The following is an 18,966-nucleotide window of genomic DNA, read 5'->3' as shown; positions in this document are numbered from 1 at the left end:
GTCGACAGTTGTCCCTATTCCTAAAGTGACTGGGGCTATTAATGCGGATGAGTTTCGTCCCATTAACATGCTCAATATTCTTGAAAAGGTCTTGGAATTTGTTGTGAAAGACCAGCTGATACAATATCTGGACGGGAATAAGTTGCTTGTCAGGGAGCAGTCGGGATATCGAGCAGGACATTCTTGTGAATCTGCACTAAACCTGGTCCTTGTCAAATGGAAGGGTTTCATGGAGAGGAAACAACCGACTATTGCTGTCTTCTTGGACCTTAAGCGAGCGTTTGAGACGATATCGAGACCTTTGCTACTGGAAACTATAAAAAGGTTCGGTGTTATGGGTACTGAGCTAAAATGGTTTGCCGATTATTTACAGAACACAGTTTTCGGGAGCCACTGTTCGGACTCTATTGATAACACCCTTGGGGTGCCGCAAGGCAGTGTTCTTGGGCCACTGTTATTTATTATGTATATTAATGACATGAAAAGTATTTTAAAATATTGTGATATCAATCTTTTCGCAGATGACACAGTATTATTTGTCTCTGAAAAAGACATAAAACGGGCGGAGACACAAATAAATAGTGACTTGCTGGCTTTAGACGGCTGGTTGAAGTACAAAAAATTGGCTTTGAATGTCAAGAAAACAAAGTACATGATCTTGTCAGCGAAGTCAACTGACATACGGCTGTCTATTGCAATCAAACAGGAACCTATCGATAGAGTTTCAGAGATGAAATATCTGGGAGTAGTGTTGGATGATGGAATGAAGTTTGGACCACACTTGGATTACATTACCTCAAAGGTGGCAAAGAAGTGTGGAGTGATCTGTAGGTTGAACAGCAATCTGAATTTCTTTGCGAAAATTCAATTGTACAAGTCAATAGTGTCACCCCACTTTGATTTTTGTGCCTCCATTTTATTCCTTGGAAACCAAAAACAGATTTAAAGGTTGCAGAGGCTGCAGAACAGAATTATGAGGCTAATTTTGGGTTGTAGTAGGTATACTTCATCTATTATTATGCTAGATATTTTACAATGGATGTCAGTTAGGCAGAGAATCGCGTACCAAACGGCAATTTTTTTGTATAAAATTTTGAAAGGGATTGTGCCATCGTACTTGGGAGAACAGATAGTTGTTGGGTCAAACGTTCACTGCTACCGTACTCGCAGAGCGGGGGATCCGAGATTACCAAACTATTTGTCAGTAAACGCCTGTAATTCCTTGTTCTTCAAGGGGGTACAGTGGTACAATAGGATGCCGAGACGCATCACCCAAGCCGCAGATCTGGGGGAATTCAAGCGCTTGTGCTCCGCATACATAAGAGAGGTCGTATAACTTGTGTCTAACTTCAACAAACCAGTAGTTACGTTATATGTTACATGTTGTATTTTGTTGTATTTGTAGTATCTGTCAAATTTTGGATCTTGTGGAGCAATCTGTCGAAACTGTGCTTGTCATCATACGCTTTGATTATGGTGATGATAAGATTAAAAAATATTGAGAAATTGAATATGAAAATTTTTAATAATAAATAGAATGAAAGAGTCTAGATAGGTTTGAGACACGCGCGCGCAAATGAGGAAGTGGTGGGCATTCTGTACGAATAGAATCATTGGTGTCAATTAGCTAAAAGCAGATGATCAGGCTGTGATGATCGGGGGTGGCACCACATTATCAATCAATGGTAACTGTAGGTGTGCACTACAAACAGAGCAAGAGAAACCTGCGGCGCTCCGGAGAGTGGACCCTCCCTTCAGTGGAGGATGTCATGCATTGTCATGGTCCAACACTTTAAGGGATGGCGACCGTTGTACGAAAGGAGTAAAGCTAGATGCCATGGTTCTGGAGAGATTGCTCCCACGCCCCCTCTCGCTTATTGTTATATGTAACTATCGATAGATAAATCCGTCCTTCTCAAACCTATGCAGGGGTAAGAGGTGGGACTTATCATCATCATTATTATTCAAATGTTCAGGAGCTAAAGTTAATTTCGCCATCCACTGTATAAGCTAGTCTAAAACGTAATCCATTATTTTCCCGGTACATGCCTTATTGATTGACATCTTGTGAAGTAGCGATAGTACACTTTCAAATTTAGGCTCTTTTTAAAGCTGATACTTTACACGTAAAAAATGCTTTCATTGTTTATTGTTTGTTTCATTCGTTTGCAAGTTACAGGTTGTTAATAATGGAAGTCACCTTAGAGAAAATTCGTTACATTTTGCAAGTTGAGAATGGCGAAAATTAAAGATAGGCAACTGAAATTTTTCATGATGTTTATGGTGCCGATACTCTAACAACTAGTAATGTGCAATTTTGGTTTCGTTTTTCCCACAGATGCACCTCGCACAGGCAAACACGTCGTCGAAAACGTCGATAAAATCATAAAAATAATCAAAGTTGATCGGCATATTAGTAATCAGAGCACCGTCCAGGAACTAAAGATTAACCATAAAATAGTGTTAAGCCATTTGCGCAAAGCATGATTCACAAAGAAGTTCGATGTTTGGGCGCCATCCTATTAGTTTGGGCGATGTTTGGGCGCCACCCAAGAACATGATGGCTTGAATTTCCATCTGCGATGTTTTGGCCAAAAGGAACGAAATGGACCGTTCGTTCAATATTAATAGTACAATTTATTACAATCATCTACAGTTCTTCCTAATAGTACAATCTACATACTTAAAATCTTTTGAAGCAATTCAATTTTTTTTTTCAATAAAGCAATATTTTGACCCAATCAAGTAGGTAACGATTATGATAGTGTTTCGTATTGCTTTCGTAGCAAAGAAAATTTTGAAAACTAATTGTTTTATAGTTTTATAGTATAGTAATAACAATGTACTTATATTCTTATTTTCTTTTTGAAATCGTTCATTCCTCGCCCCTCTTACAAGAATTTACACAATAGTGTTGATGAAAACACACTGTCAGTTGCATACAACTACAATAAAAAATGGTATTATCGGTAATGTAGAAAAAAGGTGCACAATTCGATTTCATGTACGTACCTACATGTACCTAACAGAGATTAATAAAACGTTGTGCCTTCTGACCTCAGATTTACCAAAGTTTCTTCATCGTTCGTTCCTATGTGTTTGTTATGTACCGTGACGTTTTCCTTTTCCTTCTTATTCTTATTTGATGCCACTTATGGTGGTTTGCACATTCGTAAGATAAAACAGATGATGTGATCTGAAGAGTGTGGCCAACCATCATGTTTCTTTTGTATGATAATCTGTTTCCTAACCCTGCTGTTCAATTTATTTCATTTTTGCCTTAAATGCAAACCCACATATATAACTCATAGGGTTTCACGGAGTGCATGGAACTATGCCGTTTCATTTAAAGGTACATATATAAATATACCAAACACCTAGATACTATTGCATGCCAAATTTCTTTTTATCTGCTACGATTTACTGCCATACAACAAATATTATTTTTTTGTAGTCGCTATTCTAGTCGCTCAAAACTAAGGAATATAAACTTCCTATTCGGCAACAACCGCTGAGCGATCCATTCCTGCACCAGAGACAATGTTAATCTCTGTTGCTCTTTGTAACGGTTCAAGGAATTTCAACTAGTTTTTGAATACTATTAGTCAAACAATTTCAATTTTATATAATTAATGTCACTTTGTTTCACTTTCTTAATTTTTGATAATTGTAAGAATGTAAAAAAGCTTAGTATTTAATTTCAAACTTTGAGAGAATATTATGTACTACGATTGGAGTTAGCGGGACTTTCTTAACGATTATATTTTTGATAATTTTTAAGAGTATTGATAGTGCCAATCTCACATCAAATCTGATAGGATCGTCGAAAACATGCAGATGATACAACCTCATATCTTAGTATTGCTTGCTTATTTTTTAATAAGGTTGTTTTTAATCGTAGATGAACGGGCTGAGCCGTGTTTATTATTTTTTTACTAAGGTGAGTCATCGTTTTTTACATGATTCATGGTTGCACATTTAGCTTAAAATGAAAAAATCGTTAAGTAAATCGGCTTGTTAAAAATGTGCTGTCAAAACACATTTTTTGTATCACCGAAATTTAGGAATTGATGATAAACAATGCATATTTTTCGAATAATACAGCAGAAGCAAACAAACTATAGTTTTTCTCTGTCCGAGATGTAACCTTTAAGAAAAGAATGTAAACATAAAATGCCATTGCAAGAAAGTGAAAGGGTTTTTTCTCATAAGTGATTCATTTGGGCAATGTTATACCAGTGCGAAGTGGAACAAACTTGAAGACACTTTCGTTTATATGTATATATGCCCCTGAGAAATAGAATGCGCTGTAACGATGGAGAGAATTGCACAAATACGTCGTACTCCTATGCATCGCAATATGGCTCGTTAGAAAGTTGATTACAAACCGGTAACCATGCTTTTAATATGTCACAGTAATAAATTCCATCTCAAATCTTAGTGATTGAATGCGAAAAACCCAAATAAATGCATCCACAGTATGTCTTCGTTCCTGCAATCCTAAACAACAAATATGATCAATTGAAACCAAAATTAAAACGAGTTATGGAAACAAAAATCTATCAAACTGAAAACTTTCTCTTAAACGACGATTGTAATAACGATTAAAAACCAAATATTAAGTCACATTAATTATTTGTTCAAATGTTGGAACAATAACAGTAATAATAACAAACAGTAATAAATTCAATAAATACAAGAACCTTGAACAAAAAGAATGTTTGTATTAGTTTAAATTAAACACTGTGCAGCAGCTAAATAAAAATACACTAACAATAACAAATAACACTGTGCAGTAGCTAAATAAAACGTAGAATTATATTTCATACATACGTCATTAACGCTGTTTAACACTTTTTTCAGATTATTCCTGGCAATTGCCCAATCACTCTTTTCTGGTGCAACAAGAGCAGTGGCCAAAGCTTCACTTAACGTGTATGTATCTCTTAGTAACTTTCGCCAGCATTTCAACAACTTGGTAAAAATTACCAAAACTCAATCTTTTGGATCACGTTATTTGCTTCACTGGAAAGCATTTTTTTAAAAAAGCACCATCGTTCACAACATCGTGAGACCACTCAATACTCAGCGACCTACACTACAGGTTAAAGTGGACTGCGTCTGAACACTGTCGCAACTAGCAGCATAATGTTTGTGAAGATGAAAAGTCGCTTTCAATATCTTTCTGCAGTTGGCATCCCCCATCTTTCATGCAAAGCGCATCGTCGCAAAGGAATGGTGCATAGCCATGCTTAGAGAAAAACGACGAGTTGGGTTCCCTCTCCTAAAACCTTTCGTCTTAGCTTCGCATATTCAGTGTCGGTCGCTGTGCACACGATCTTCTCTCGCCTATTTCGTAACTATTGCGTTGCTCATGCTGGGTGGTGCAAGCTGTAAGTTTCCATGCCTTGTTGTTCAATGTATGTTTGTTGTGCTCTTGCCGACTTCTTTGAGTTACTAAGATTCTTTGGCCGAACAAAGATATTTTTCACAATAAATATAAATATAAATATTTTGAGAATTGTGAACGAAAATATCCAAATTCTAGTATTTGTTATCGGTACTGATGCTTGTGGTATCAAGGTATACAGTTCAAACACTTTCATAAGATAATACCATTGGCTTTTGCATCAATTGTTAATATTGTATAACCAACAGCATTTTCCCAGGCGAACGGATAATTAGTCTATGTACTGTAATCAGCCGTAGACTATTCGAATGATGTACCACTCGAGGCGCACTGATTCGAGTTTACTATGGTGGGAAATAAAGTTCGTCGTAGTAGAAGCGGGGCAATGCCGAATTGTTTGGTGAGAAAGGTCTTCTCACTCCCACCTCAGTTAAATTCAACGGAGATCATTTGATTGTTAAGAAGTTTATAAGCCGCAAATAAGTTTGGAAGCTCTTGCTACAGAATAATAATGTTTTACGGTAAGCCATTAAAAGCATTTGAACGCCGCATAACTTCTTGCATTAAAATCTTACATCTTTTTGAAGACTACAATCTCACAATTTAATGAAGACTGACTGAAATAGGAGTATATAATGTTTTTCATGTAAATTGTATATTGTCTATTAGAAGATGTTATTGCTGTAAATTATGGGATCATGTCGTGGAAAATCTTCACGAGCACAACGTACGAGCTTTGACAAACGTACTCCAATTTAAATATGAAAAGAAATATCGAAACATACAATTCTTTAGCAACATTTGGCAAGATTGGTAGAGCTACCTCGATCTATCTGAAATTCTCCCCTTCTGATGTTATTGAAGTGTATGTACAAGGCCAGCTATGTATAAGAGAAGAGCAACCCATTTTACCTTCTACACTTCGTTTCATCCGTTCTCCTCGTTCTCCGTTCACTTTCGCATGGTATATAGAGGGTTCTTCAAAAAATACATTGAACTAAGTTTCTCTGTTATGCTCGCTTTGGAGGTTTCAAGTCAAGGGTCACTTAACTGCCACGATTGTGCCTAAACCAAACAAAATCGACTCTATACAGATAGTGAAATTTTTCATAACGAAATGAGAAAGAAACGCTTCATAACCCCTCGTCAACAGATTATACAATTATCTCTGAAAACACACGTTTTATCTGTTATCCGATTTGCATTAAATTGGCTGCGTTTGAAAGATGAAGAACGTACCTTTCAAACCATGTTATTAACTAATAGATAGATTATATTGAAATTCATTCCCGTTACTTAAAAAACATACTGTGTATGCACGATTGATGGATAACCCACCGCATTCCACTATTTGACATTTCACAGCACATAGGTCAATGGCTTATGCATATTTTATGCAAAACAAATGGTACGACGATGCTGAGTGCGATCATACACGAAATCGACGGAAGGTGCTCGAATATTTTATTTTCTGAAACAAATGGCAATGCGTTGGCGAGGACAACTACCAAATCTGGACACATCTTTGCTTGCCTCCAAAATTAATTTGTCTTTAACGTTTGCCAACTTTATGCGCGTGATCTGTTTATAACATAATCTTAAAGACATCATGATTATGATATTACGATGAACAATAGTAACAAGCATGACTGGTTTCAGCTGATAAGGACGGAGCACACATTTGTACGGCTCAAAACATTTGTACGGCTCACATTTGTACGGCTGCTCAAAACGCGCCATTCGACCAACCATAGTCATAATAAATTCATTTTAATCGTCGACAAGTAGAAATTTAGTACAGTCATGCTGCAGCTGTAGGTATTAGGTGGGACACCAAACTTTTTTCTCTGTAAAGTTTTTCCTGCATCTAGCCATCTACAAAGTTCCAACGACCAAGAGTACCTACACAGGTTCAAAGTTCCACGTCAATCGGCAAACTACTATGTAAACGATCAAATCATCTATCAGAAAATATATTACTACTACTGTTACTACTACCCCAAGCTTGAACACAATTTCGGCTGAAGTCAGGTAAAGCCATCAGGTAAAAAAATATTACTAATACACTGATAAAAAATGCGATGCATTGAAAGGTGAAATAAAATAAATTACCCAACCACTCAGTTTGCCTTCAATCAATTTACTTACGAGCACAGATGTTCGTCGATTTTCAGTCAATCACTCTTTAACATCGTAAGTCATAGTCATATGTCGTAATCGTGAATAAAGAAAAACAAAGAATCTGGCAACATACAATCTGACAATCAAGTAAACATAATGAACGTTTGTTTTTATTTCCACAACGATGTTCGTAGGCAAACGATGTTACCACTATACAATCATCTAGGCATACACATATACACATACAATCAAAACGGTTTGGACCGAATGTTTTTGAAATTATTGAAATTTTTTTTACTTTCTTCTTTGAAGAGGTGGTCCATGGTAAATGCTGAGTACACGAGTAGAATACTTGATAAATTTTAAGCGGTAACGAGAAGCGATCCAGTGAAACTTTTGTAACAGATACGTGTTATGCTATTTTATTATATCACGACATATCATCGCAATTCGAAGACTAGGAGTCATCAGAAAAATCACTCTCGAATTCGATAGGGTCCTGTGAAAGAAATAATTACGTTGAAAGGATTTTTCTTAAGTTGTTTGGTGAGGTAAACGTTTGTTTTTTTGTTATACCTTTTGATTTTCCTCGTTTTCTGTAACAGCTTTCGAATAATCAATTCCTACTATTTCATCGAGAGTTTTATGCGCATTTAATACATCAATAATGAAGGCTTCTTGTTTTGATGCATAATGATCGAGCACAATCGTAGAGCAAGCAACACAGTTTTTGTAGCGTTCGGTAGCAGTCAACATATACTGCTGTGCCGCAATATTCCCGCGTATGGAATGTGGTAGAACACCCAACATTCCTTCTGGCTCTTGTCCTATTTTATTGGGGTCACTTCTCGGTGTTCGATAATATGCCGGAGCGGAAAAGCTAAATGAGCCGTAGAAATAACATCCATAAAATAAAAGAAAAAGAATTCATTAAATTAAATTTATAAATAATAAAACTTATTTGAATACACCAGCCATGATTAAAAAATTGGAATGATTTTTCAAATGTTCAAACAATTAAATTCATACACATTAGCAGATAGCTCTTTGGTATGTTTGTTCCATTAGGATATAAGTTTAAACATGAAACAAATATTTTGCTAACTCCTATTTTTTCTCACGTTTTTAATTTCCAAGTAATGCCATGATGTATCCTATAACTTGAAATTATAAAATTGACAAAAAAGCAAAAAAAAAAAACAGGAGCAAATTTGTATCCGACACTGAGAACACTGGCTTGTTGGCAATTTGGTTGTTGAACAATTCATGAAAATGATGAGTCCATCGAGAGCATCGAGCCAGCCAGATATGGTCATTCCACGATGTTTCTGACTTCTTGGGTAGAGTTTCTGATACTAGTTATCTCCTCTCTGAAATTCCTCTCGCTCGTAGTTACTTCTTCATTACACTGACTCCCTGATGGCCTGTTTGAACAACTCCTGCATCCTATACAACTATTGACAACAGTCTGCACGCAATTCCAGCCCGTTGTACATTGTACATGGGCAAGTTATTCTCACATTGGACTTTTAAAAACTATTCTAGCAAGGACTTTAAAAAACTTCTTACTGGGAGGCCACACGAAGCGTAAAAACTAGCGTAAAATTAATTTGTAATGCCTGGTAGATATTGTTGGATATTGAAGGGCTGTTAAGCGATATTCAAAGCAAAGAAGGATGCCTCCAAATGTTTCTGAAACACTGGCTCCTCGACCGTATACGACGAGTAAAAGCTTCTGTAAAATAATTGTAAACATTTGCTTTAACCAAAACATGCAGGTTACTACCACAAATACATCCATGAAATACTGCCTTCCATTTCGCTCAGCACGCTCTAAAATGTGGCTAAAAGGAAGTATAACGGCAAACAAACGAATAACTTGATAGTTGTAAATGCATGTAAAATAGTTACATACATTTACAATGTGTTGTTTTTGTATACTTTTCGTTGTTTTGGCCATTGTATCATTTAAACCGAACGGAGCATGCGCTTGAGCAATAACCCGAAGCTGATCATCGACCACTCGACCTTTATCAACAACCACACTGATCATGCCCTGAGCATACTAAGAAACTTCTTTATATATTTATATATGTAACAAAAACTAATGTGATAAAAGAAATCAACTATTCTCGTTACTAAACGTGTCTAGAAGAAGGAACCATAGTGTCTTACCCTAGCGGATGCTGTATAAGAGACACCATCAATTCTACGGCTAGCCCAGCTGCTGTATTTGAAACAGCTGGTCGCGTAACTGTACACTGTTGGTCTAACGTACGGTCCTTTAACGACTAATTTGAGAAAGTATTTTATGAGAAAGAAAAATTGAGACAATTTATGATTATCATGTAAATACTTACGTTTCCAGGTGCAATAATATCGTTACAGAAGTAACAACCAAGGTTGGCGCCATCAACTCGTTTGAATCCATTTTCTACCACATCAGTTTTGCAATCAGTGGAATCGTCTGAAGAACGATAACCATGACGAATTACCATAAAGGAATCAAAACCGAGTGCTGCATTAATGGCTAGCTAAACAAAGAAGATAGTAGGATTTTAGAATATGTTATATGTTATGTAGATGGAACATTGTAGCATAACGGGGAAAATGTTGAGAATGTTGGGAAAAAAGAAAACCATTATGTTCTCAGTAGATGGCTGTAGAGATGAATATCCCTTAAATCAAATCAAATGAATTTCAAGTTTATGCTCGTTGTCAGTTCATAATTTTTTTTTGCTGTTTCTTGTTTGCTCTATTCAGTTGTGAGTTGTGGGTGTTAACAATGGAAGTGAATAAAGAGGAAATTCGATAAGTTTTACAGTTTTTCTTTGATAAAAGCGAAAATACAAGTCAGTCCGATTTTGTGAATGGTGTTAATGACGGCACTGTAAGTGTATGATGGCACTGATGGCAGTGGAACTGTAAGCTATTGACGTACAATTTTATTTTCGTTAGACATTTTGCCAGGAAGGTTCTACTGTGCATTCGGTGGGACGTTAAATTAATCATTTATTAATAGTTACTCCGTGTGGCCAACTGGACCGTATGAAGGTCTGGGCGATTCACCAGAAACGGCAAGAATTGGCTAACAGAGGAGTTATGCTCCATCAGGATAACGTAACGTAGTTCACTACACGTCTGTAGTGAATGGCCAGAAACTTCGGAAGCTTGATTGGCAAGATTTAATGCATCCACCTTATAGTTCGGACCTGACACCAAGCGATTACCAACTTTTTCTTGTATTGTATTGATACTTTCTTATGACGGTACCTTTAAAATGGCAACAAATTTTGCAACAAAACGATGCATATTTGAAAGTGCATATTTCGACAGGGTAAGCAAAAGCAAAAAAATGTCTTCTCTATTCGCAACCTAACATAAAACATACAAATTAATAACGTATCATACATTATTATAATAATCATAATTGATTTCATATTAATAAATATAAAATCATTCAAAACTGGGAGGCCACACGAAGCGTAAAAACTAGCATACAATTCATTTGCAATGCCAAACTGTTTACGCCTCGGCCAAAGCACATACGTTTTGAAAGAAGCGCTGCAGTTTGGCATTAATCTGAAATGCCAAAAACATTACGTTACGCATCGTCTGTCCCCGCAGAAACAATCGTGATTATTTACCTTTCCGTAAAATGCAGCAAGCATCGTAGGAAGCCAGCGGCTTTCTCTCGAGTCAGTCAATAAAAAAACGACATCATGTTTCTCAATAAGAGTTATAAGTTTAGCTAAACAAGATTTTGTTTCATCAACTGCTGCGGTATCAGTGACGGAGTGTCCAGGCATCGGAATTCGTATATCCTCTCCGTGTGTGTTCTAATAATGAATAAATTTCTTAATAACTCGTTCTCATAGTCATAGTCAATTCTTATAGTTACTTACAATTGCAGGATTAATTTCTCGCAGTCGCGCAGCGGCTGTTGAAGCCTTTGGCTTTCCTCCATTTAATGCGTCTTCGTAACGGTATAAACTTTGCCGAACTGGATTTGACATAGATACTTGACCACAATCGACAAAAGTTATTGTGGTCACACCCCATGCCTTAAGGAATTGTGTATGAAAACAAATGTAACTTACTATAGTAACTATTTTCCTATTTAATTAATCTATTGAGTATGTACGTATCATGCGAAACTTCATTGAGTGTAAATTTCTTGGATATAAAACTTCTAGATTTAGTTGCTGAAATTTTGTATACGCCAATCTAGGTACTGATAGTGTGTGGCTATAATAACTTCCAATACCAGATTTAAAGTTTTAAAATAATACTTAATAGTTCAAACAATAACTTATTACTATTATAATGCTATATATGTATTAAAGGAGAGTTTTATTTGCGTCAACACTTATAACTCAAGAACGGCTGAACCGATTTGGCTGAAAATTGCTGAAGAGGTAGCTTAGAATCGGAGGATACTTTTTATATTCCGACCACGTTACAATGATGTCACAAAAGGCTTTGTTTTTCTTTATACTGAGACGGAATTTCTCACAGCTCTTTGCTCGACAAAGGCTAGACGGAGCGTGTGCTCCGTGTAGCTGGTATTGCTTGTGTAGCAAGCAATTGTTTGCTTATTTTTCGCGCTCTCTCGAACGGGTCGACCAGTGTCTGGAGATTTCCGCCAAACACTACCAGTAATTCCAAGATCAACGGCTGCCGACCAAATGTACGCTTGCCTCAAATCATCGAATCTATGGCGCTATGTGAAGATTCTTCAGCAACAACAAACATGAGAGTTGCATTGCTATCAACCACATATTGAGAGTTGCATTGCTATTAGATACATCTGCTAAAGATTTCTCTAAGCAATTTCGGACTCTCGGTAATGGTCGAGTACTTGTCGACGAATCAAGCGGATTTATTCCATTTCCTCGGAATTTCTGTAACTTTGTCTCATCGAAAGACGAACTTATCAACAAAGTAATCCCAAACATGATTTTCAACTACAAAAATAACGAATGGTTGACTGAGTGACCAATTTTAGCGACCAAAAATGCAGATGTAGATTAGAAGATTTCAGAATAAGATGACACGAACAATGTATTCTTTCAGATCTATTGGCTGTGTAACAAATGAAGATGAAGCCACCATCTATCTAATTGAATTTTTAAACTCCGTGGTTGTGTTTTGCTTACCAACGCACAATTTACCCCTGAAGGTTTGGTCGACGATACTCAGAGAAATATTCGAATGTGAGGAAGTTCTCATTTCCCAACGGATATGCTGTTTATCTTTAAAAGACTTCTTTCCGATCTATGTTGCATTTGTGTGCACTTGCATCTTGAAGGTTTGGGGTCTGAATTTGGAAAAGCAATGTTTTCCCATGGTCAATTATATGTGGCGTATTCACCGGTCGGAAGACCATCTGCGTTGTTTTTTCTTGCGCCGGATAATAAAACAAAGAAAGTAGTGTATCACAAAGTGCTTAACGGAAGAAAAAAAACGTTAAAAAGTCCGAAAGACTATTAATGAATCGTTACAATAGAAGTTTTTTTTGTTAATTTAGCCTAATCCCAATAAAAAAATTAACTCGATAAAATCCAAAATCTGTTTACGTATTGCCTCTGAGGCAAAACAAAGCTTGCCGGGTCTGCTAGGTTACTTATAAATAGTGAAAATGTACCGTACCGTGTTTTGTTTGGGCTGGGCTCGAATGTTTGGGAAAAATAATGACGAGTTTTATTCCAGAAACTTGAGGAGATACATACTCAAACTTTACTCTTGATCGAAGACATGTAATACCGGTGGTAATGGGGTAATACCGGTGACATGTGATACCTTGCATAGTGAGCTCTTTTTGTTATAAGATAGGATTTATGTTATGAGTATAGGAATTTGAAAAAAGAAAAGTACTTTTTCTTCTTTTCTTGTTTTAGACTTTTTTTTAATTTGGTTATAAAAAATGGATGAGATTCATTACATTTATGTATAAAATACAATTTTGGTCAAATTACAACCACGATTGGATTAGCAGTAACCCATTCGGTCAACCTATTTTTGAATACATTTTCGATTGTATCTGGTCCTATCTCGGCAATAGCAATTTGAATTGGGGTGTTGAGGTCGTCAATAGTTGCTGGTTTGTTCGTGTAACATAAATATCGATTGTGGCTGTCGCTATATGGCGCAGTCCTGTTGAGACCAAATGTCGACTATGTTCTCATCTTCAATTTCACCAAAGAACCAATCATCCAACATTGCTCGGTAGCGTACGCCATCGACGGTTAGGGCGACTTCTTCGTAATTCATTCATATGGCGGCCGATGATGCTGCCAGACCAAAATCTGAACCAAAAAAAACAGTCACTTGTTTTGGGTGGATTGGCTTCTCTTGCATGATGTGTGGGTTTTCAAGACCCCAAAAAAAAATCTGCTTCTTAACATAACCACCGGCGTGGAAATTAGCTTAAATGAAATGGGTTTTTCAAATATCGTACCGTTTGAGTTGAAGACCTACAACTTTGGAAATAAGTTTTTCATATTTCCCACTTTTATGCAACCGAAATTGTATTTAATACATAAACATAATGAATGAACCTTTCAAATAAAAGTTCTATCATCGAAAAATTTTAGCCGTATTTTTAAAACCATATGAAAAGAATCTTAGATTGGCCACCCTGTACCAGAGATAGAAGTAGAAATTGTGCGGTTGATGTTTAAGATGTTTTTAGCAGGGGTTTTATGGGTTCCTTCGATTTATATACGTTTATTATCTGGGCATTTTAAAGGGCATTTGCGGCATTCGATGCTTTTGCCCGTTGCTGATGCTTATTAAATTCAAAGGGTGCTTGCTCTTTCTTGACCCCGTCAGATTATCACCTTTTTGCTCCAAATAGGTATGTATTTTCCGAGTAGCACTTTGTCGAATATAAAAATGTCGAAAAATAGGACGACGAATGATTTCCGTCCAACAAAAAAAAGTTTTATTGGAAAGGAATCCACAATATGCGATGCGGAATGTAAAAGGTGCGCGAAATGTGTAGCATCAAAAGAGAATTACATCGAGTAAAAATATTTTTAGGTTCACCTGAAAATTATGTGTTCTCTCCATGGATAAAAGCATTTTTTTTAAACTTCTATACTTTTATTTAAACTTTTACATCTATCTGTTCAGAAACTATATGAAATAATTTTTGGAATGATGGATTACCTAGGTTGTTTCGAAAAATAAATCTAGAATGAAGAGTTGTTGTTTATGAAAATGTCACAAAAACTGTTGTGACACTTATGTAGAACTTTTGTTTCTAATTTCAACTAGTAATTATCTATCGAAATGTTCATGGTTGATGTGGTAAAAACTACCATATGGGTCTACAACCACAAATATTACTACCAATGAAACGAATAATATATTTTAGGAAAAAACAAGAAAATAAAGTTCAATTGTAAATACAACTTGTAGTTCGAATGCCAATTCGAACTATTTAAATAAATATTAAATACCAATAAAAACGGGATTCGGTAGGTGAAACAGAGTATCTTTCCTTAGGGCAAGTGCATAGAAGCAAACTGAAAGCCAAAATTTCATGGAACATTAGGCATTGAGAAGCATTGTGAAACAAAAAGAAAATCTAATGGTTTTCATCATCATGGCTACTCAAAACTATTCAACTTTTAAAAATTCAAGAGAATTAGGAGTTTAAAGTAGTTAGTTTTCCGGCATCAGAAACGCCGAACCATGTTACCTGCAACAGTAAAGTGTACGATGTAGAGCAGAGCAGAGAATGATTCGAGATAGTCTAACTTATATTAGCTTCATATTCTGTGTAATAAATTTTTGTTTTATCATGCGGTCTTATCCTGCATCGGAGACAATGTTTTTATCTCTGATGCTCTCAGTAACGGTTCATTTTTACGGGCGGGGTTGTTGGTCCTGCGACAATCCTCTTTTCTCGCCGGTATCGGTAATCAAAACCACGGCGGGCTGTGTAGCAACCGGTCCCGGGATCCGATCCCAGGCCAGCATTGATTGCGGTACTAATCACTAAGGTTGATATCAGATATGGGATAAAATGAAATCTTTCAGGATAAAATGAAAGCTGGGCGGAAAGCGGGTCCGGTGGAAAATTTGGACCAAAAAGTCATGCGTGTTTACGCCAGCAAGAAAAGTGCCGACGTCCGAGATGTGGCTAAAAATTTAGGATCAACTGTGAGTACCGTCCATCGTTCCAAAGTAAGATTAGGTCTGTAGACATACAAGAAGCAGAAAAACAAGCAAACAAGCTGCATCCGTTAAACCAAGAGACCGTAAATTGTATGATTAACTGATTCGAGACAAACGAGTTTGCATCATATCCATATCCGCCAAACATTGAAAGAAAGTGTCCAAAATGATCGGAAATCGGTCTGTCTGTAGAAGCTAATGCATAGTGTTCGTTCTAAAATTCGATCGTTGGCATACGGTTAACAAGAATGTAATTGTGTAAAAAGTGCCGTTAAAAAAGAGCGTTAAAAACAAAAATTAAAATGAACTTTACTTCTAATCGGCTCCACTAACAACATCGGGTGCATACAAGCATAAGTGGGGGTGACTAATAGGTGACCGAAAGTTCGAAGTCGTCCCGAGCTTTAACATATCTCGGATCAAACAGTTAGCCGCGACACGATACCGAGAGGAAAATGCTCAGAATATGTTTTGTTCCCGTATGTGTGGACAATGGAGATAGAGAGGACGTGGTAGGACCCTTTCAAAATGGTGCGACTGAATCGTTAGCTTTACCAGAACAGGAACAAGGTAGATTTAACGAGCTCGTGAACGAAGGCATGCGGTGGAGCGAGTTTGTCGAAGCCAGGACTATTTGGCGGTTGTAGCTCGGATGTTTATTTTGACTATGACCATGCATGACTATACATTCAACCAAACGAGAGTTTATCGCCGGACAAATATTGTTAATGTAAACAGATAGTGATAATAGTAATAAAAACTTACCATCAAAGACCTTGCAACATTGCATCCAAGTGTACCAGCACCTAATAAAAGGCACCTCGTTCTTTGGATCGAAGTTAGGTCGAGTTCAGGGACAAGCCTCCACTTCATAAGTTTAAGATTCAAATTAATCGCATTTTCCGCTAAACTAAAAAGGCAATTGCGATTGTGAAGACAAATAGAATTAATCATAAATATTCAAGATCAAATTTTCAAAGATTATAACTTACCACTTTGGGGACATGCTTTCAGCTAATGAAACAAAGCGCGGTAGATATCGATGGTCTTCGTTCACTTCCCATCCTACCCAGTTATCAATTTGGTTGATATTTTCTATATGCTGTGGAACTTTAATCTTTATATCGGAAAACTGGAATTCTCCAATAGTATTTTTGCTTATTTTTATTAAGCTGATTATTTTCTCAGAGAGATTTGGACTGAATATAATAATAGAGTAAAAGAAAATTAGGAATGATTTAAAACAATTTGGCTAAGTAGCAAATAGAAACTCACCAAGTAAGTGTGATATACACTAGGAGTTGCCTAACATGCCAGCTCACTGTTATGTTGTCACAACCATTGTTGGCAGGATCATAAAAACAAAAAGAAATATCCTCCAGATGCACATCGCAAAAATTAGCTTTGATGTTGTTGTGGCACACATGTTCCGAGAGCAATCTAATGTCTATATATCGATGGTAGATGAAAAATAGTTCACTAGGTTCACGGTGCAAGCTTGACAAATTCCAACGCCTTTCAATACAAGAGCTCAAGTGATCCTCCATTGATTTTGGTAATGCATGTATTGTCTCACAAAGGTACATAAGATCCGAAGGGACCGGAAATGCAAACCAATAATAAAATTTATATGATTTTAAATCCTAGAAATCAAAAGAACAAGACATAGTATTGAATATGTAGGAAACCACTATCACAAAAAATAAGAAATACTTACAGAAAATGAGATCATGAAAAACTGCAGCAAATCTGTGCTATTGTTTATACATTTCTGTTGCATCAGATGATGATAAAACTGTACAGCCTGTTCCTTTAACAAAGTCTTTTTGTTACATTGCTTAAATGACTCTATGGTATTGTAGTTATGAATGTGGCCGTTACAAAGTACTCGATTGGGATCACATGAACGGGTTCTTGAAAGATTGTATAATGTTATGATAAGCGCAAATGGAGATTACGAAATCAATTCTGCCATTATTTATACTTACGAATTGAATGATGTACAATCTACTTCTATTTGTACCAGTGTTTGTTTTGCCAATGAAATAAAACCAAATATTTTCCTCCTGGAAGCATCTAAGCGATCTATATCTAATTTGATGTCTACATACTTATGCCAGAAATCATTATGGACGAAGCTTCGTAATGGTATAAACTTTAGCAATGCTGCATTTTCGTTGTCCATTGTCTTGGCGAATGTTACTGTAACGAATTAAGATTGTCATTCTGCGCGAAAAACATTGTTTTGCTATCATAGGTAAACATATCAGGTATCATACTTAACATTAAAGGCTAGTAAGGACTTACCAAAATCGAGAATGAAATCGTTCAGACAATCTACCACCTGCAAAGGCCACTCGGCATAAACTTACGTATCGTCAACTGATCTTATCCGCGCTTGTTTCGATACAAGGTCGCTGTATTAGAACACTTACTTTTAAACACTTTACTTTTAAACACGAACTTTTTATGAGTTTGCGTTTTCGTAGTTTCAAGACCTGCTTCGCGATCTAAACAAATGTTTCCGTCATTACCAGCATTACTGCATCGCGATGGCTGTCTATAATTATCATTTCATTACTTCTTGAAAATCGAAACGTGGGTTGAAAACTATCATAATTAATATACCATCGCAAAAGGGGATAAATAACAAAACATGTCCGTTATTAATTGAATGAAATCCACAAATAATGATTGTCTTACATATGACAAGTTATGTTAGCACATAACAAAAGAGTATAGAATTCAACCTACACATAAAACCGATTTTCTCAAACCAAGTCAAACCGGAGAGCCACACGGAGCGCAAATCGGAGCGTCAAACGTCAAAGCGTTTAAGCCCGGTCCAGCCGCTATGATAATCGCTACGATAATCGTTGCTCAGACACATCGTAGCGATGCATCGTGGCGTGTGGACGCGAAATTGCACCAATTTATGTCATTTTTGAATAATCGACGCAGATCTACAAAATATGAGCAAACGAGCATCAATATCTATCCAAATTCCATGCAAGTGTGGGTGTGCTGATGGTGGAAAGACATGTGTGGGTGTGTTGATGGCGGTTTGACAGATTGATGTTTTGTTTTAAGGCCGGTCCAAACGCTGCGATCTGCAATGCAATATCGCATGAAGTGACATCTCCGGAGACGTCATAAATGTCACTGCCGCGGGTGGAAATCTGAAGACTCGACATGCAATTTGTGAACAAATTTCAAAACAGGGTCAGTTTGTCGGTTGGACATGTTGG

The 18,966-nt window shown here is 36.7% G+C and overlaps 1 protein-coding gene across 4 annotated transcripts; it reads right to left on the bottom strand.

The window, feature by feature from the left end:
- Positions 1-7,661: 7,661 nt before the first annotated feature.
- Positions 7,662-18,388, bottom strand: LOC131212872 (uncharacterized). Of its 4 annotated transcripts, XM_058206931.1 has the most exons (13): positions 18,154-18,388; positions 18,026-18,062; positions 17,707-17,920; positions 17,436-17,631; positions 16,994-17,361; positions 16,711-16,917; positions 16,484-16,628; positions 11,437-11,595; positions 11,179-11,370; positions 9,892-10,065; positions 9,707-9,822; positions 8,108-8,411; positions 7,662-8,030 (listed from the first exon to the last, which is right to left on the bottom strand). In XM_058206931.1, the coding sequence occupies exons 3-13, from the start codon at positions 17,901-17,903 to the stop codon at positions 7,989-7,991; spliced, it is 2,100 nt and encodes a 699-aa protein (XP_058062914.1). In that variant the 5' UTR covers positions 17,904-17,920; positions 18,026-18,062; positions 18,154-18,388; the 3' UTR covers positions 7,662-7,988. The 4 variants fall into 4 exon arrangements, with proteins under 4 accessions (XP_058062914.1, XP_058062913.1, XP_058062915.1 ...); XM_058206930.1 differs by having other exon boundaries at positions 18,026-18,388; XM_058206932.1 differs by lacking the exon at positions 18,026-18,062 and having other exon boundaries at positions 18,091-18,388.
- Positions 18,389-18,966: the final 578 nt, after the last annotated feature.

Source organism: Anopheles bellator, chromosome 2 (genome assembly GCF_943735745.2).
Source record: "Anopheles bellator chromosome 2, idAnoBellAS_SP24_06.2, whole genome shotgun sequence".
Lineage (NCBI taxonomy): Eukaryota > Metazoa > Arthropoda > Insecta > Diptera > Culicidae > Anopheles > Anopheles bellator.
Note: the sequence above shows the minus strand (reverse complement) of the source record. Positions and strands in the feature narration are given on the sequence as shown.